We start from the raw sequence: 18255 nt of genomic DNA on the forward strand, positions 1-18255 counted from the left end.
TTTTTAATATTAAAAACAAAATTATTAATTTAATTGAGTAAATAAATGTATATAAATGAAAATATGTGTTATTTTATAATTTTTTGACTTTGATTACCGAATTGCAAGTTGACCATCAGTTCAATAATTTAATTGCAATTTTTTAACAGTTCAATTAGTTAATTGCAAGTTTATATTAGTTCACTTAATCGAGTACAAACTTTTTGATTACCGGGTTGCAGTTTGATTATGTTTTAGCCTATTACTCCGAAAAAATAACAGAAATGTGTGTATAGAAGTTAAACGGGGACCGGTATTTAAACACGAGTATGTAGTAGTACTAACAATTCAGGTACTCACAAGTTTCTCCATCTCCACTCTCCACAATTCTCTTCATTCAGTTTCATGTCTCTCTTATCATGTGCAGCACTTTCAGATCCCTCTGTGCACTTGCACACTACATACATATTTAAACACACATAAACTATATACATAGAATTGTATATCAATTAGATATACTTGTATTAGTTACATATATTAAGATATCAGACTTTCAAACCACTTGTAAGTTAATGGGACATCTCCACACTAGTGTTGTTGGTGCTAAATATAGGTTCACAAACCAATCATTCTGTTTGGTTCAGTGCTTGATATATGTTTATCTTTTTCTTGATTTCTTGTTCATGCATGATTTGGGATGTGTTGCTCAGCTTTTGCCTACTCATGAAGGTTAGTTTGTCTTTTTACTCCTCATCTATCTCTTTCGTTCTTTCTCCATTTCTTATCATGAAATTAATGACTGTTACATTTGATGATTCAATGGTTTTGCTTGAGGTAAAATCATACTCCCTCCGTCCCAGCCAATTCTTTACATTTGGTTTGGGCACGGAGGTTAAAAAATATGTATAAAGTAGTGAAAAAGAGAAAGAAAATTGGATGAAGCGGTGAAACCCATTGATTTTTAATGTATAAAAAGGAGATAATGGAGTAAAAGGGAAGTAAAAGCGAGAAAATGGTGGGACCAATTGACTATTTTAGGTAAGTTTTGAAATGTAAAGAATTGGATGAAACATCACAAAAAGAAAACCGTAAAGAAATTGTTGGGAGAGAGGGAGTACATTTTAAGTACATGCTCCTCTAGTACGGGAGGATCTAGTAAAGGTCAGTGTCCCTAATAAAATCAAATTTTATGTTTTTTCATTATTAAATTTTTTAAAAAATATATAAAAGTACTTTCTCAAAATTCAAAAATATAAATGTGTTTTTTCAAAGGAAAATCTTAAACACAAAATTTAAATGGTCCGTGTCTCCGTCTATAGAATGATGAATGATAATTTATCATCTAATGGTAAAAAGAAAATCGTAATTTAGGTTTAGTATCGAGATGCAAGATGCTTAATATTTTTCAAGTTGGTTATGAAAATTTTTGGTCAAACATAAATCTCATATTATTTGGATTCATATTTTCGTGACACTTCACATGTTCTGTACGAATCAGTTGTACAGTGAGATGTGCGCACTAATTTTGAGGTCAAGGGTCACACTTGCATATAGATAATGGACTAGTACTATATAATATACAGGAGTATTATATACATAATAATACTCACATCTATAAATCTTTTACGGCCTAATGTCCATGAACCTTATACATTTGCACACTTACAATTTAAGGGGTGAGGTTCTGGGAGTGTTCTAACAAATAGAAATCGGAATTAATCGGTGCCTTGTATTTAATTAATCGGAATGATTAATCAAAATACTAATCGGATGTATTTTAAACATGTATTTATTAAATATAATTATATTAAATTTAATATATCTGTTTATGAAAAATATGCGGCGATTAATTGGTTTTAAAATCAAATCGGTAGAGTAGCTTCTAACGATTAATAGGGTGATTGATTCGTCGGTGATTGTTAGAACATAGAGTTTTGGTAAAATTAATTAAATTTGGTAGGCTCAAAACTTAGGTTAAAAACTTAAAAAAGTCTAGATTTTTTCCAAAAATCTGGCTGGACAAAATCAAAGTCGTGAAAGCCCGGCCTGCCCGATGAATTTGATGTCTAGTTTGAGATTTACGGAGCTTAAAGGGAACATGACATTGTTATTAAACATTTGCACTTCAGTGTTTTGATGTGCATCTCTAGTTTGAGATTGTGAGAGCTTAAAGGGAACATGACATTGTTATTAAATATTTGCATCGGGTGTTTTGTTTTAATTCTTTTACTTGATCTAGGACAAACTACTGTTATAGTGCTCAATTAATTATAAACAATTTTTCTTCGGTGACAACAGTACAAACTCTCGAGGCAATAGCAGTGAAGCTAAATATTACGCATTGGGACGTTAAAAGGAGTTCTTGTAGTGATGGTGGAGGACTGAGTGTAGTGTTTGACATTCCTCAGCCACTTAGCAACGTGACTTGCGATTGTTCATTCAGTAACAATACGGTTTGCCATGTTACCCGTATGTATGTTCTTCTTACCGCAACTTAGACTTTTTCTCTAGCTTAATTATTGTGTCATACTTTTACAGTTATGCTCTTAGATAAGATTTTAAGTATGTCTCGCTATATCTGTCCTTGATTTACTCTACTCACATTGCAGCCATCTGAAGCGCCTAAATTTGACAGGAGAACTACCTTCAGATTTTTCAAAACTCGCCTTTCTGCAGGAATTGTAAGAATTAATATATTTCAGCACTTTTTAAGTATGATCGAGCATTGTTGAATTTTTTTTTTATACATCAGCTATAAAATACTTCAGTTTCCAGAGCTACTTGTTGTATTTAATTTCTATAAACAGTATAGTCAATGTTCTTGTGTATTATTATAGTGCTAGTTGTATTCTTTAGCTTCATATACAAAGAAGCAGAGTCTTCGGCGCCAACTCTACCTTGTTACCATTTTTCCTAAATTAGGAAATAAACAAGATTTGTGTTCAAACATGCAAGAAGAGCGATTATATAGGGAACAAGCTGTAAATTCTTCTGACTTTCAATTTATTTTGAATTATGAAACACGAGTCCAATGTTGAACACTATTTAGGAAAGGTATGTTCTGTTTAATTCTGCTAGGTTATGGTAAAAAGTCTTAATTTTACCATCGCTCCATCATCCGGCTGAAGTAATTGCATTATCATGCACTAACTAGCAAGGCATTGCATATTCATGCACTAACTAGCAAGGCCAAAGTATCATGCTGTTAGCTGTATGAGTTAAACTTAACCCAAAGCATATTAACTTTAAAGTATACTTGCAATTTTATTCCAATCGAAATTTTAAAGTGTTTTGCTGACAGAGAGCTGGCTCAAAACTATATAAATGGAACAATCCCCATTGCTTTTGGTCAGCTTCCTCTCAGAACTCTGTAAGTGCTTTTATTTCATGTCCCGGCCTTATTTCATGGGCTATATCAAAGTTGGTTTAGTGTTGGTAACTTGGAGTTTATCCTGTAGAAACCTTCTGGATAACCGTATCAGTGGTTCAATTCCCCAGGAAATAGCTAACATCGATACGCTTGAAGAGTTGTGAGTAGAGAAATAATATATTTTCATATTACTATACAGTTGGCTGAAACTTGATCGACTTAATTTGAAACAAATGCTCCAGGATCATGGAAGATAATCAAATGGGAGGAGCTCTTCCTCCAGAGCTCGGACGTTTGGGAAGTTTAAGGAGACTGTAAGATAATTTTAAATCTTGGTTATGAGTCTTTTTCTCTGTTTTTCCACTGTCTGCGTAATTTTGTTTCTCTTACTTATACATGTACTAGGCCAAAAATTATTATACTGTAGTTAATTTGCTCATATGCATGTGTGACAGATGCTCTCTATTCTAATATACAAGGTTTTAGTACTCTGAACTTTGAAGTATAAAATCATAATATGTCAGTTGGGAACTGTAGGAAGACATAGTCACCTGATCCTGAAATGCAATCTGCAACACTGTCACCCTAGGTAGCATTAAAATTATTAAGAGTTCCTTGATTATACTCCTAGGAATTCTTACTAGTTGGAAGTTGATTGATCTTTTAATTTGATCATATAATATAAAAAAATAAATTCTCTAAGTAGAGACTCAGTTTTAATCCTTTATAATTTTAGATTTACAATATGATAAATATCAGATACTTGAGAAATCATGTTACACTAGGAAATAAAGCCTAACAAAGGAAATGATAGGGGGTACTGTCGAAGTGAATGCTGCAAGCTGTTTACATAACACTACGAATTCATTTTGAATCAAACTTGGAAAGTGAAACTAGTCCCTTATAAAAAGCAGCCTTCAGTATTGCAATTTTCTGTTTTTTTTTTCTGTTTTCTTCTCCTTATAATTGTATCAATTTTCATGCCTCTTCATTTTAAGCTACATTTAAGATATCATTAAATCTTGTCTTACGTACATATATGCAGCCTCCTTTCTTCTAACAACTTCAGTGGAACGATACCAGAGTCATATAGTGCTCTAAAGAATTTAACAGACTTGTAAGCCATGGTTAATGTTGTTGGTTACAAAATTTATGTTTAAGGATGTCTGAAAATTATCTGTTGGTTACAGTAGGATAGATGGGAGCAGGTTGTCTGGAAAGATACCCGATTTCATAGGAAATTGGACCAACATAAGGTCATTGTAAGTATTCTGCTATTTTCTTTAGTAGTAATTAATAACCTTTAGTTTTTGTATAAATTGATCTTAAATTCTAAGATAGCCACATGGATATCCTTAACCATTTTAATAAGCTTCATTTAATTTGTTGTAGGAATCTGCAAGGCACATCTATGGACGGGCCCATTCCTTCTAGTATCTTTCTTTTGAAAAACCTACTAGAGTTGTAAGCGCAAGTTAAATCATAGCAAGTGAACATCTGAAAATCTGAACGTCTGAAGTCATCGACTGTAATTCCTGTCTGCAGGAGGATATCTGATTTGAATGGATATGTTTCAAGCTTCCCTAATTTGCGAGATATGACGAATTTGAGATTTTTGTGAGTCAATCAAGGGTGTTTAGTTTGTCTTCAAATGCATTATGTTTTTAATAAATATTTCTGCGGACCTAACAATCTATTTTTCTAAATTTTCACGGTGTAGGATATTAAGAAATTGCATAATTGAAGGCTCGATTCCGCCATACATTGCTGAGATGAGAAGTTTATATACCTTGTAATTGATCTCTAAAGCTGTGTCTCTAAACAAAAAGTTCTTTCTGAGGACATTCCAAGTCTCCAAATCAAAATTCATGTTCTGATGATTTAGTATTTAGTAACTGTGCTATATTGTTGAAAGTGCTTCATCAGCATAAAAATAAGGACGCAAATTGTTTTAGTAAACTCCTACCAGCAGCATGATGCATACAGTTTATTAAGTATTGATTATGTTTTGTGGATATTTATACTTTATTTGGGTCAAATTGTTTTCATTGCAGAGATTTGAGCTTTAATAGGTTGTCTGGACCAATTCCAGATTCAATTCAGCCTTTGAGGTCCAGCCTGAACTTTATGTACGTAGCTGTATATACATTTGTAAAATGCCAAGTTAGATATCTATACCCAAGACTGAAGCAGAATTATTAATCTTCAAGTTATCACGCTTCTGTTCTGAAAGTTATTTGTTTCACTATAAAATCACTCTATATAAAGCACTTAACAAGTGACAAGCATCTTTGGATGTAGGTACCTGAATAGTAATTTTCTGAGCGGGGTGATACCAAGCTGGATTTCTGACAGCAGCAAAAATTTGTCAGTTCACATTCTAGCTTTTCTTTATTTTTAAAATTATTTTGTATTACTGTATATGTTTGTTGTAAAAATGGATGCAGCACTGTATTCTTGGCTAATAATTATGTGCCATTTACTGCAGTGATGTATCTTACAACAATTTTACAGAGCTAACATCTCTACATAGATGCGAGGCATCGAGAGTGTAAGCCTATTCATATTATGCTTATTTGACTTGGTTCATGATCATATAACTTACAGACGACTATTATATTTCGCAGGAATTTGGTTGCTAGCCATTCATATTCAACCAGCAATTCGTAAAATTTCCGATTAACATGACATATTGACATGTATTACTTTTGCAATGGCAAGCATTCATATCAGTAGCCCAACTAATATCTTGTTTATTCAATTTTTAGAACTCCATGGTGCATGAAAAAAGACCTCCCTTGTCCCCGGACAACCCAATGTATGTAACTTCATATATTCATTCGAACTTTATGAAAGTACCTTTTAACTGCATAGTCGGCTACAAAGAATTATAGCAAGAATCTGCTGAATATGCAGATAATTCACTATTTATTAATTGTGGAGGACCTAAAATAGAATCAGGGGAAAAGGTGTATGAACAGGATTTCTTTACAGAAGGTGCATCATACTTTTATCTCACAGATCGATGGGCCTATAGCAGTACAGGTGTTTTCATGTATAATGACAAATCCAATTTTGTGGCTAGAAAGGGAAATGTGTCCGGAGGAGAATATTATGAAACGGCCCGCCTTTCCCCTTCTTCACTCAAGTACTATGGACTTTGCTTGCAGAAGGGTAGTTATAAAGTTCGCCTCCATTTTGCCGAAATACAGTTCTCTGATGATGCGACATATACAAGCGTTGGAAGGCGCATATTTGATGTATCTATTCAGGTAAGTAAGAGGTTAGATATATTAGTACAGATCAATTGGACCTGGGGGTTAGATTTTTATTAATTTAGTTAATTCGTTCGTACCCCATACATATAGGGCTAATGTAATTTTCTGCTCAAGTTTAAGTTGTTTTTATCAAACAGGGGAATGTTGTTTGGAAAGATTTCAACATTGCAGAAAAAGCTGGAGGAACTGACAAAGGTATTACCTTGGAGAAGGATGTTACTGTTAATAGTAGCACTCTGGAGATCCACTTGTATTGGGCAGGGAAGGGGACTACTGCAGTTCCTGATAGAGGTGTATATGGACCCCTAATCTCAGCGATTTCTGTAACACCAAGTAAGTCTTCAATTCTATGCTTTCACCTATGTCGTCACCACCTAGTGTAACTTAAATTGCTTCATCTTAATAGACTTTGTTATCAAAACCGGGGGACAATCAACTCGAATTATTGCTGGTATTGTGGTTGCTTCACTTGTGAGTCTTTCCTTGATGTTATATCTATTATGGATGAAAGGCTTCCTAGGAGGAAAAGATGTTGAAGATATAGGTAGGATATCTTATCACAATATTAATGTGCATGTAATTTTAAACTTTTAGTTTATTTTTTAAAATTCTTGTGTTCTAATGTTTATTGAAGGATATCACATATATAAATTGTGCACGTTAATTTTGTGATTAAATACCTTCATATCAGTGTATTACCTAGGATTCAAGTTGTTGATGGCCAAGAATGCTGAATTACTACATACTTACAGACGTCGTAGTATTTAAACCATCTAATTTCAGTTTCTCAAGTGTTGCGATATTTTTTCTATGTATCCACAGGTTGATGTATAGATTATGCGCAAAGACATGTCTCAAATATTAGATTGAAAACATTAGATAATAAAGATAATGATTTTGCCAATATATAAATATGCATCAAACGTAAGATTACAGTGTTCAAGTGTTGCAGTAGTTACTGGAGGTAGGATTGTTGTATTATAAATGGAAGTTGATATTATGAAAATGTAAAAGAATAAAGTTGGCATCTGACTGTTGGAGAAGAACTTCGGGTGCTCGATGAAATGATAATTCAACAGCAGGAAATTACTTTTGCGATATCTTGAGTAAAGTTTGGCAATGGAAATTTGCTATACTCATATAAGATGCTGCAGATGAACACATGCAGCTATGAATTACGATGCATAGCTCTAAATTGAATATATAGGGATACTGCAGTTGAACATTTATCAGACATTTGATCTTACAAATATTAGTATCTGTTTTCACTCTTCCTTGTGCAATTTTTCGATTTCTAATTTTTATCTATGTTTAGAACTGCGAGGAGCAATAGAACAGCAGACAAGTTACTTTAGATTAAGGAACATCAAAGCTGCAACTAGAAACTTTAACCATGCAAATAAGATTGGTGAGGGAGGATTTGGACCAGTTTACAAGGTAAATTTCTTTCAAATAAAGTTTATCTCTCTCTCTCTTCTTTTTGGGCTAAGTTAAACTACAAGAAATTTATATACTCACACACACATCTGTCTTCACAGACTTGAACTATCAAGTAGCCTACAATGTTAAGGATACTTAAGTTTATACCTCACATCATCGCATACACACATAGATCTCAAGTATACAGTTAGCCTTTGATATCCCGTTCATAATTCAAGCCGTTCTCGCGAGTCACATCTCTGAGGATGCAAGCCATGCTCTTGAAAATGGCATAAAATAAATACATTGTTTTCTATTATATTCAGACCAGATGGTGTCCAAAACTTAGCCAGTTTTGTTCAAGTCGTGCCTGCAGGCTACAAGCATACTGGCTATAGTAATATGAAATGGATAACTTGATAATGAAGTTATATAATTCTTCAAATTTTACATTTTTGGCTTCGCTTATAGGGTATACTGCCAGACGGTCTAGAGATTGCTGTTAAACAGCTGTCCTCTAGATCAAAGCAGGGAAACCGTGAATTTATCAATGAGATAGGCTTGATATCTGCTTTAAAACACCCTAATCTTGTAAGGCTTCATGGATGTTGCATCGAAGGAAATCAGTTGCTTCTAATATACGAGTACTTGGAAAACAACAGTCTTGCTCAAGCCCTTTTTGGTAAATAACAAAATGTAAAAGTTTGTAGTTTGGTCTTCCCTCTCTCTTTATATGTTGTTTTTTAATTTATCTATCTATCTTTCCTTTTATAGGCCGTGATGGACGACAACTAAATCTGGGCTGGACGTCCAGAAAGAAGATTTTATTGGGAATAGCAAGAGGCTTAACTTATCTTCATGAAGAATCAAGGTTAAAGATAGTTCATAGAGACATAAAGTCTACAAATGTACTGCTTGATAGAGATCTCAATGCAAAGATATCAGACTTTGGTCTGGCTAAGCTCGATGAAGAAGAGAAAACTCATATCAGCACGCGAATAGCTGGAACCTTGTGAGTTTTTCATGTTCAATATTTATAATATTTAGATATAGAAACCAGGGGCGGCCCTGAGATTTAAGGTGCTTTAGCTGAAATCAGTTTAGGGGGGCCTATCCTACTTCAACATATAGGCTTCATATTTATACTTTCATACATGGGAGATTTGAAAATTTTGGGGACCTTTAGAAACCTTGATCATATTAAAACTTAAATAAAGACTGTTCTTGAAGTTCTAAACCTACGGTTACATGATACGTAATGTTATATACAGATTATGCAGGTCCACGTTAACTCCAAATTTTCTCTTTTATCTCCTAGTTAAAGTTTGTGTTTGTGGATGTAACCATAGTAAGATACCAGGCTTACACGCATAGTCAAGTATAGACTGAGATACAGAAATATTTTTAAGAAACACCTGTTTTTAATTTCTTCTGAATGCAGAAGGGTTTTGCACTTTTTCTATACATATTGAGATAATTAGAAGGGTCATAAAGAGATCTTTCTCCAAAGGAAATGTGGTGTCTGCTTTCTTGCACATAGTCCAGCATTTACCATTCATTAGAAATATAGATGATGGTCTCTGTCAGTTATAAACGCTACTTATATAGTGATTAATTATGTTTGTAACTAGAAGTAAGCTTCCTTTGATTTCGATTGAAAGCATGTTTTTTTTAAAGTTCAAATACTGAACTTTCAAGTAATTTTTTGAAATCCTTCTTGTCAGAGGATATATGGCTCCAGAATATGCAATGCGGGGTAACTTGACTGCTAAAGCAGATGTTTACAGTTTTGGCATTGTTGCACTAGAGACTGTAAGCGGGAAAAGCAACACAAGTTATATACCAAAAGAGGAGTTCGTATCCCTTCTTGATCAGGTAACAGTGTGCTTCAGGCTTCATTGACCCCAACTGTCTTCTATGTTTCTTTCTTTTGAACACACTCTCACTCACACAAACAAAGCCCAAACATAGGCCTTCACATGCAGAATCACGGTGTTAAAATTCTTGGTCGCTAGATGAAAATCGTTCCCTGTAGAACAATTGGACCACGTACAAATCAGTCTTCATAATTATTAGTACATGGTTACAGTTAATAGTGGGTTGATGTTAGTTTTAATGAGCTTCACACACTGTCTGAGGCTGGATTTATGGTTTAGATTTCTTGCTAGTGATGATCAAAGGTAGAGCGAAAGGAAAATTAAAGAAAACATAAATACTTGAATTTTTAGTTACGACAGTTGGGAGATTCGAACATCACTTCATAGCTTTTTATAGCGGGAAATTCTGTTGGAGCTTAATACCGTTTGTTTGTGGAATTTCAGCAAATAATTTGATGCAACAGATTCTTGGTAACTGTAATTTTTGACATATAGAGAAAACATTATAGATATGTATGAATTGAATATAGCTTTCATTTTCTCATCTATTTCTTCAATATTTATTTAAGACTTGAAGGTTTGTATGAGATATAGTTTGACGACTAAAGTTCAACTAAGGTGTAATTTGGGATATCTGCTGTTCCTAATCTTGCTTTAATTAAGATTAGACAGGTAGGGAATGTACATTTTCCAAGCTTTTGCAATATGAATTCATTTAACAATTCTCTATGTATCGAATGTTAGATATCTTTAACCATACAAGAGAATATATAAAATTACTTATTGGCTCCCCACCCCATTGTAAATGTTTTGAAGGCTTACGTCCTTCAAGAGCAGGGAAATCTATGGGAAATCGTAGACCCGATACTTGGCACAAATTACTCCAAACAAGAGGCGGTAAATATTTTGAACGTAGCTCTACTATGCTCTAGCCAGTCTCCTACTCTGAGGCCATGCATGTCTGCTGTTGTAAGTATGCTTCAAGGAAAAAGGAAAGTGAAAGCACCCATTGTCACAAGCACCACAACTTGTGACAATATGGAGTTCAAAGGCTTTGAAAAGATCACACAAGACAGCCAACCACAATCGTCGACATTCTCTCAGGAAAGCCTCGGAGCAAGGAGTGTGTCATCAATGGACTGGCCTTGGGATGATTCCTTAGTTTCTATATACAGTAAGGATACCAGCAAATTTGTTACTGATCTGTATGATGTTAATTTGGAGTAGATATCTATGTGCAGATATATTTTCCGGTTAACATTCACTACCTAGACTAGATACCAGTCTCTTCAGTCTTCATCTTCTCTTGTTTTTTATGTTTTTGCACTTTACTTCACGCAGCTTCTACTTCAGAGAGACTTGTGATGATAATTGATATGCAACGGAATATGCTTTTGATCGGAAAAATATTACGACTGTTTGTTTGATAGATCATGTCTTTGTCAATATTTGATTCGAATCTAGATTTAGTACCTTTGCTTTTTTAACAATTTATTATCAAAATGCTTAAAAAATCTTTTTTTAATTAATTACACACGCAGAAAATCAAACTTTTAACCTCCGTAAGAGGGTACAAGAACTCATCATACTTAAAAGTTGGTGGGGACGGGTTAAGTAATATATTACTTTTAAACCGTTGGATCATGGATGGCAAAATGGACAGTGTTGATTTTAAATATTGAGTGTATAAAATGTGCATTGGTTTTTTTGACAACTGTTTCTAGCTAATTGACTTGCTAGTTGCTACAGGCAATTACTTTTCGGATGAATATAAAAAGTAAATGAGGGGTCCCTTCTAAAAAATTATATGAAAGTAAATACTTTATTATACAAGCTACTACATTTTTATAAATAAAACTACAAAAAAAAAAAATTGTCACAAATATTAAGCTACTCTACTTAAATGACGTGCTAAGAAATGACAGTAAAAGATTTAATTCATAAATCAAAACAAGAAATGTCGCATAGTTAAAATATTTGCTCTACTTGGACAGTTGTCATTTAAAGATTCTGAGAGAAAATAGATGATACACGTGTACACGGGAGTATATACAGTACACACTACACAGTGCCTGTCTCACCTCGCTTCTATGCACACGTGCAACTTCTACCCACAAAAAGTGTACCAAAAGAACTAGTTACTACTTTGAGAACTAACTCGTAATGAGGCTGAATATCGATTTACAAAGGGAGGAAAGAAACTTCATCTGTGTCAGCTTGGAATATACAGTGACTAGTCTTACAATTTACAAAGTGTGTGTGGTTAGTAGTTGAACATCGCGATCCGCAAGATCAAAATTCTAGACCACTATTTAGTTGAATGGAAAATGATGGTCGGCCAACGCTGCTAAGAGGAGTTTCGGCTCTCACAACTATACCAGATGACCCAACATTTCCATTCCACTTGGACCTGCCGAGCTACATGAAAGACAAAAGTGACATGCTGTAAGACTAAAGTCTGCACAGATTTCTTGAAAGCAGTAAAAACATGGTAGTCAACTATGTAGGCCAAGATGACCAAATGAAAAAGCATGAAATGTTTAAGGAGTTTTGCCTACACAGATGTTAAAATGATTTTGTTAGTCAAGTTCAAATAGCATGTGATGTGTGTGTTCTGGTGCCTGGTTACTTCAAACACTGTACAGGGGCTCACTCGGTGAAAGGCAAATATGTTGAAAGTAGAAATAAAACTATATTCAGATGCCTAAAATGGGGTGCTAACAATAAGATTATGTAGAAGGGTCTACCACTCTACCTACTACTCTGCTCTTTAATTAACTGCAGGGACGTTTTTAATTGTCTCTGGGACAGTTGAGATTTCAAGAGAAACTCCAAGTAAAACTGAAGGCTGTGTCTTTAGGTGTCATTAGATTAAAACACTCTTTGATTACTTATCAGAATGAGGAGCGCTGCAAACTAATCAAATTCAAATATTACTTGAGACAAATATGAAGAGATTAAACTGAATTTGGACAGTTCCTTGAACTTCACAAATTTGTAATTATGTTGCTAAAAAGAAGAGGCTGCACTCTCAAAGTAACAAATTCTACTTATATAGACTCAATAGAAGACAAATATCAAGGACGAGAGTCACGAGACATAGATTAAAGAATCAACTGCTCATGAAATATTATAATAAAGAGCCCGGGTGCTTCACATTTGTGTGTTCTAACAAATTAAGTTGACCATACTAGCAAGTAGAAATTCGATGCTTTACAGATAAATCTAACGTGTCACGATGTCAACATACATAAAGGTTATTTACCACCGACATAGAAATACTTACAGAAACGGATGCATACGCAGAAGGATGAGTTGCTAAAGCACATCCACAAATAAGATTAAGTTCTTCCCTTACTGAATGCACAATTTCTGCTCGGACACCGGGATTGCTTCCACCAAAAGTTGGGTTTAAACTGATTTTGTACAAGAACAAGGATTAACACCAAGTAAGGAAGGAAAATACGATAATTAAAGAATATATAGGTAAGAAATTTTTACTATAACTCGAATTATACTTACTCACAATATAATTCAATAGAATAATCACACTTCAAAAAAATGCTGCGGAGGTAAAACAAACCTATACATTTAAGCTAAACAAGGACTTCACCTGACTTGGACAGATGGTCTAACCATAAGACCAGATCTTTTCCAAGATAGAGCTTGATCAAGACCCAGTGTAAATGATCTGTCAGGCCATTGCACTGTTGGTGTGATTCGTGTTCCCCATTTGTTCTGTTTAAATATGTAGTCTTTAGGATTACAGATGTAACTTGAAAAAATAATTTTACTTGCAATTTTGAACCTAAAAAGTTTAAACCACTACAAATATTCAAAAGTAATCATATAATGTGTTGAAGTTTCCGGTTTACCTTGCGTGAGTAGCTAAACTTCATCTCTCCTGGATATTGACCCTGTGCTTGAAGTAAACCCCCACCGAAAGGTATAAAAGCACTTGTGGACAATCCTTCACCAGATGTATACGTAAATTGGCCATTTGGATGCTGCAAATCAATGAACGGCTGTGGCAATGGGAAAAGGAATGTGAAGAAAAGTGAGGAAACCCCCTTAAAACACTGCCACTAAAGAACCTATTAATTAGCCAAAGTAGTGGGCTACAAAATATTTAAGCATTGTGAAGATTGCATAAAGAGTCATAGATATTAAAACCCGATAAAGTTTTCCAAAGATGAAGCTCATTAGTTTTTATCTTTTTTCATTTTTCCAGGATTTCGCTACAAGCAACATCTTAAGAACCCAGAGTATTTATAGTTATAACTCTTTGTAACATTAAGTCCAGGTGAGCAGAACCTGCTAATAGTAAAGGGTGTTTGTCTCGGAACTTAATTAAGATCTACTTCATCAGATATTTCTTTTTTGTAGACGGGGCATATGAAATAATTTTTCTTCACAATAATCTTCACATAGATAAATTTATCACAAGGTGTAGACTATACTCCAATTTGTATTTTAATAATTAAAATAAGAAATGTTGAAGGCCATGATCGAATGGCAAGCCTTTACAAGTAATTATAAATCCAAAAAATGTGAATGTAAGGTTAAAGAACACGTGGTCATAAGTAATTATACACTAAAATTGGAGCGTACTAAGTACTAACTCAAACACCATCCGTCCTTCACAATCGCGTTTGGGTTGCAAACAGAGCTGCCTTGACTGCTAAATCCAACATATGACCACTCATTTTACCTCTCTAGTATTAGTGATCTTGACAGCCAAAAACAGATCTAAGAATTCAAATTAGGGTAGGTGCTTTGTGTGTGGTCCCACTTCATTCAAGGCATGTTTTGTGTGCTTTGTTTTGGGGCATGCAGAATGCCAGAGGTGTCGCTAACTATGTCTTCAAACATATTTTAAGTGCGCAAATGGGGCAATACAAAGTTACAAACTATATAATCTATAAACCATAGGAACTGCCAGCAATAAAAACTTTGTGAAACTTACACATGCTAATGGGTGGAGACAAACAAGAGACATCATGGACCAACTCCTATTCTTCGACCACACAGCAGGGCAGATGGTATGCATTCCATTCTGCCAGAAGATAATTTGAGGAATTAAGAACAAGTACTAATCAATTGACAAACGGTCCACCATAAAATACTTTTGGATAAATTTGAAATATCTGAAATTGACATATCCAATTAATCTAATTATTTAATAACCAGATAGTTACAGCTCAAACTTGTATGTTTCAAATTATATAAAAGAAGACCTCAGCATAAAAAATAAAGGTTTTCATTTACTCTACACTTGCTGACCTTGTAAATTCAATATTTTTCCTAATCTATATCTTATTAAAAGTTTTTTCATTCTTCCAGAACTCTTAAACATCACAATAACCTAAAATAGATTTTAAAAATATATAATAATAGTAATAAAAATGTCTGGCCCCCATATGCAATATTCCCATACACTATTTGAGGAATGTAAGAAGGTCTGGAACGTGCGTGTATAATTTATACTAAAGCAGAATATTGGTTACTAGAAATAACAAGAGATGTATGACCAGTGGAAAAAAACTGTTAACATTTATATCCAAGGAAAGCAAGTTGAACAATGTTTTTCAGCACGATATACAGTGGCGGAACCAGAAAATAACTGTAGGAGGGGCAAATTTGCGACAATTTTTTTAGTAAAAAAATTAATAAAATAATTATTAAATATATATTTATTTTATTAATAATTATACCACTAAATTTACCAATTTTCAGTGATATCACAAATTTTTTATTTGAAAATTGACATAAACTAAATATTCATCATTATTTGCATTTTTTACGTTAATAAAAATGACAGAAATTTTTAATTATGCATTTATTTATCAAAATTAATATTTACAATTAATTTCAAAAGATCAAAATAAGGTGTATCTAAAAATATACATAAGAATATATAATATTCAATAAAAATTTAGGTGAACAAAGAAATCAAAAAAAGCAAAATTTTCAACTTTGCTTATAAATAAGAGGACGCCACAGAAGGTTTGGGTGGGCGGATGACCCCCCAGCCCCCCCTGTGGTTCCGCCTCTGACGATATATAAACAGGTAGCTTGAATCAAAAAATTGTGGAAGTTATCGTACCTTCCTATCATATCCATACCAAAGTAAGTGCTGACTCGAGAAATGAACCGGCAAAAGAAAAGTAGCATCACGAATGTAAAGTATTGGTCCAAGCTGTACAAGGAGGGATGATGAATCTTCACTGTCCGAAGTGTCGCTTCCAGTTGATGCTTCCACCCTCCACAAATCCGATCCTGCAGATAAAGCACTTCGTACTTTACGCCTTCTACTGTCATATGTTGACGTAATATTCAGGCTCCGCTGCATATGTAAATTACTCACATTCAGTGACGAACATAATGAAACAGATACACTGTGCACTAACAAGTAGTAGCTAGAAACAACTAATAGTTTTGTTACTTTTGCCCTTCAAGTACTGCTGTATTATGGTTTAGTTCAACAGTCAACCTGGTTTTTCCCAGTATAGACATCATGTAACTTTTTAAATTTATAATTGATAGTCCTGTTAACAATACTTAAATGACCGAAATGGAAGCCTAGTGAAAAGGCCATTGCTGATTTAGATTACTAATGAAATAGTGTACTAGCTTCAAAATATTTCAACTACATACATAAAGAATTTGAAAGGTACAAATTCTTAAAAAGGTCTTGTTTATATCTTAAGAGGAATGAGCAAGACTTCTATTATGTCCTACATAACATGAATAATCAAAAATTAAAACAAGCAGATATTATTCGATTTTAACTAAAATTTTAATCATCTGATTCTAGTTAACAAAACAGCTTCAACAATCTTATTTAAACAACTCAATCAACAACATTATACCTGTCGTTTATCACCAAATCTTGAATCATTCAAATTAAACCCTTCCTCAACCGAACCCTCTAAACTCCTGCCACCAGTCTCAACAAACCCAAAATCCCTAAACCGCTTAGCCAACGATCCAATATCCTCCCTACCCTTATCCCTACCCCCCAAATTCACCCCTCTTGCACTCTCCACATTCGTATCCCCATCCAATCGCAACGAACTCACCATACTCTCCTTCTTCTTAAAAGGCAATGGCAAAACCCTACTAAACTTTTCCACAACACCACTTATCGAAGCTCCGAAATCACTCCCAGCTTTTCCAATTTTATTCCCAACACCATCAATTGCGGAAGCGTAATTATTCGATATATTAAAATCCTTAACGAAATTATGCTTAGACAATTCAACAGGGTTAGGCCATGAAAATGAAGGTGGAGTAATGCGAGAAGTAATAAAACCGTTAAAACCCTTGGTGAACCGGTCCGGGTTAATTAAACCGGTGAAACCTTGTGCGAAGCGGTCGGCTAAATCGTGGCTGTGTCTTTGAACTTCTTCCCAGGCTTCTAGTGATCTCTCTACGGACATAGTTGTAATATAAAGAGTTTGTATGTAAGTTGTAACTATGATTTTTATGTGTGTGGATGTTTGATTATGGAGTTTTAAGACCGAACATATGTGTTCGTGTTGTGTGTGTGTGGAATAGAAGTATTGTTTATGTAGTAAGAATTGTTGAGAGTGAAGGAAGAGGATGAAGATAAGAAGATACTTGATCGAGTCTGTTTGACGGTTTTAAAATGGGTATCCGACCCGCACCGCCTTCAACCAACCCAGTCTCACTCGTCTCCGCTTCTCGAATATCATCCAAAATAAAATCACAAATTTTGTAAATTTGACTTGGATTAAATTAAAATCTATTATCTATTGTATATTAATGAGCATTACTGAATACTTCTATAAATTTGTACTAAAAATGATACATTTGTAATTATTTTGATCCATATTTTCAAAATTTAACCAGTGGGTCGACCCATATTACTAAATCAACTAATTCCTATACAAAAATACGAAGATCCATGAATTATCCATATCTTAAATGGTATTTATAATTATTAAAAAATCACTTTTGAATTTTAAAAAGATCAAACATATTATTAATATTAATTTGTTTTTATACACAATCAATTACAGATCCACAAATCATGCCATCATTAATTCAAATTCAAAAATCATTACTACTTTACTTGAAACAATATCAATTCTAAAATTAAAATATTTTCACCATTGTACAAATCAATCATAGATCCACAATTCACGTTAACAAAAAAATTCAAAAATTTAGATTGCATATTTTTATTTTTACGGGCACCTCTTCCTCTTCCTCTTCCTCTTCGTCTTCTTCTTCCTCTTCTTCTTCCTCTTCCTCCTCCTCTTCCTCTTCTTCCTCCTTTTCGTGTTCTTCTTCTTCTTCTTCTTCT

The 18255-nt window shown here is 34.0% G+C and overlaps 2 protein-coding genes across 8 annotated transcripts; one reads left to right on the plus strand and one right to left on the minus strand.

Annotated features, from left to right (window-relative positions):
* The first annotated feature begins 326 nt into the window (after positions 1-326).
* Positions 327-11352, plus strand: LOC141711734 (putative LRR receptor-like serine/threonine-protein kinase At1g53440). Of its 7 annotated transcripts, none has more exons than XM_074514390.1 (24): positions 327-708; positions 2278-2452; positions 2589-2660; positions 3281-3349; positions 3438-3509; positions 3592-3663; positions 4395-4466; positions 4540-4611; positions 4742-4813; positions 4895-4966; positions 5070-5141; positions 5404-5478; positions 5651-5716; positions 5838-5900; positions 5977-6015; positions 6118-6167; positions 6266-6621; positions 6765-6960; positions 7034-7171; positions 7943-8064; positions 8518-8728; positions 8821-9058; positions 9771-9921; positions 10740-11352. In XM_074514390.1, the coding sequence occupies exons 1-24, from the start codon at positions 552-554 to the stop codon at positions 11148-11150; spliced, it is 3093 nt and encodes a 1030-aa protein (XP_074370491.1). In that variant the 5' UTR covers positions 327-551; the 3' UTR covers positions 11151-11352. The 7 variants fall into 7 exon arrangements, with proteins under 7 accessions (XP_074370491.1, XP_074370492.1, XP_074370493.1 ...); XM_074514391.1 differs by having other exon boundaries at positions 4543-4611; XM_074514392.1 differs by lacking the exon at positions 327-708 and having other exon boundaries at positions 2309-2448; positions 3267-3349.
* Positions 11353-11842: 490 nt separating this feature from the next.
* On the minus strand, positions 11843-17620 carry LOC141711736 (uncharacterized). Its single transcript, XM_074514397.1, has 7 exons — positions 16796-17620; positions 16030-16269; positions 14890-14979; positions 13799-13948; positions 13537-13661; positions 13210-13339; positions 11843-12341 (listed from the first exon to the last, which is right to left on the minus strand). The coding sequence occupies exons 1-7, from the start codon at positions 17363-17365 to the stop codon at positions 12216-12218; spliced, it is 1431 nt and encodes a 476-aa protein (XP_074370498.1). The 5' UTR covers positions 17366-17620; the 3' UTR covers positions 11843-12215.
* Between the last annotated feature and the right edge of the window lie 635 nt (positions 17621-18255).

The sequence above is a fragment of the Apium graveolens genome, chromosome 3 (assembly GCF_009905375.1).
Source record: "Apium graveolens cultivar Ventura chromosome 3, ASM990537v1, whole genome shotgun sequence".
Taxonomy (NCBI): Eukaryota; Viridiplantae; Streptophyta; class Magnoliopsida; order Apiales; family Apiaceae; genus Apium; species Apium graveolens.

What these genes read in the sequence shown, in the direction of transcription:
- LOC141711734 (XM_074514390.1), top strand. Translation starts at nt 552, where the DNA reads ATGGGACATCTCCACACTAGTGTTGTTGGTGCTAAATATAGGTTCACA. An exon ending in TGGACCAACATAAGGTCATT is followed by an intron (nt 4,612 to 4,741) that starts GTAAGTATTCTG and finishes AATTTGTTGTAG; the next exon opens with GAATCTGCAAGGCACATCTA. An exon ending in TCTTGCTCAAGCCCTTTTTG is followed by an intron (nt 8,729 to 8,820) that starts GTAAATAACAAA and finishes TTCCTTTTATAG; the next exon opens with GCCGTGATGGACGACAACTA.
- LOC141711736 (XM_074514397.1), bottom strand. Translation starts at nt 17,365, where the DNA reads ATGTCCGTAGAGAGATCACTAGAAGCCTGGGAAGAAGTTCAAAGACAC. An exon ending in GTCTCCACCCATTAGCATGT is followed by an intron (nt 13,949 to 14,889) that starts GTAAGTTTCACA and finishes CCATTGCCACAG; the next exon opens with CCGTTCATTGATTTGCAGCA. An exon ending in CTGCGTATGCATCCGTTTCT is followed by an intron (nt 12,342 to 13,209) that starts GTAAGTATTTCT and finishes TCTTTCATGTAG; the next exon opens with CTCGGCAGGTCCAAGTGGAA.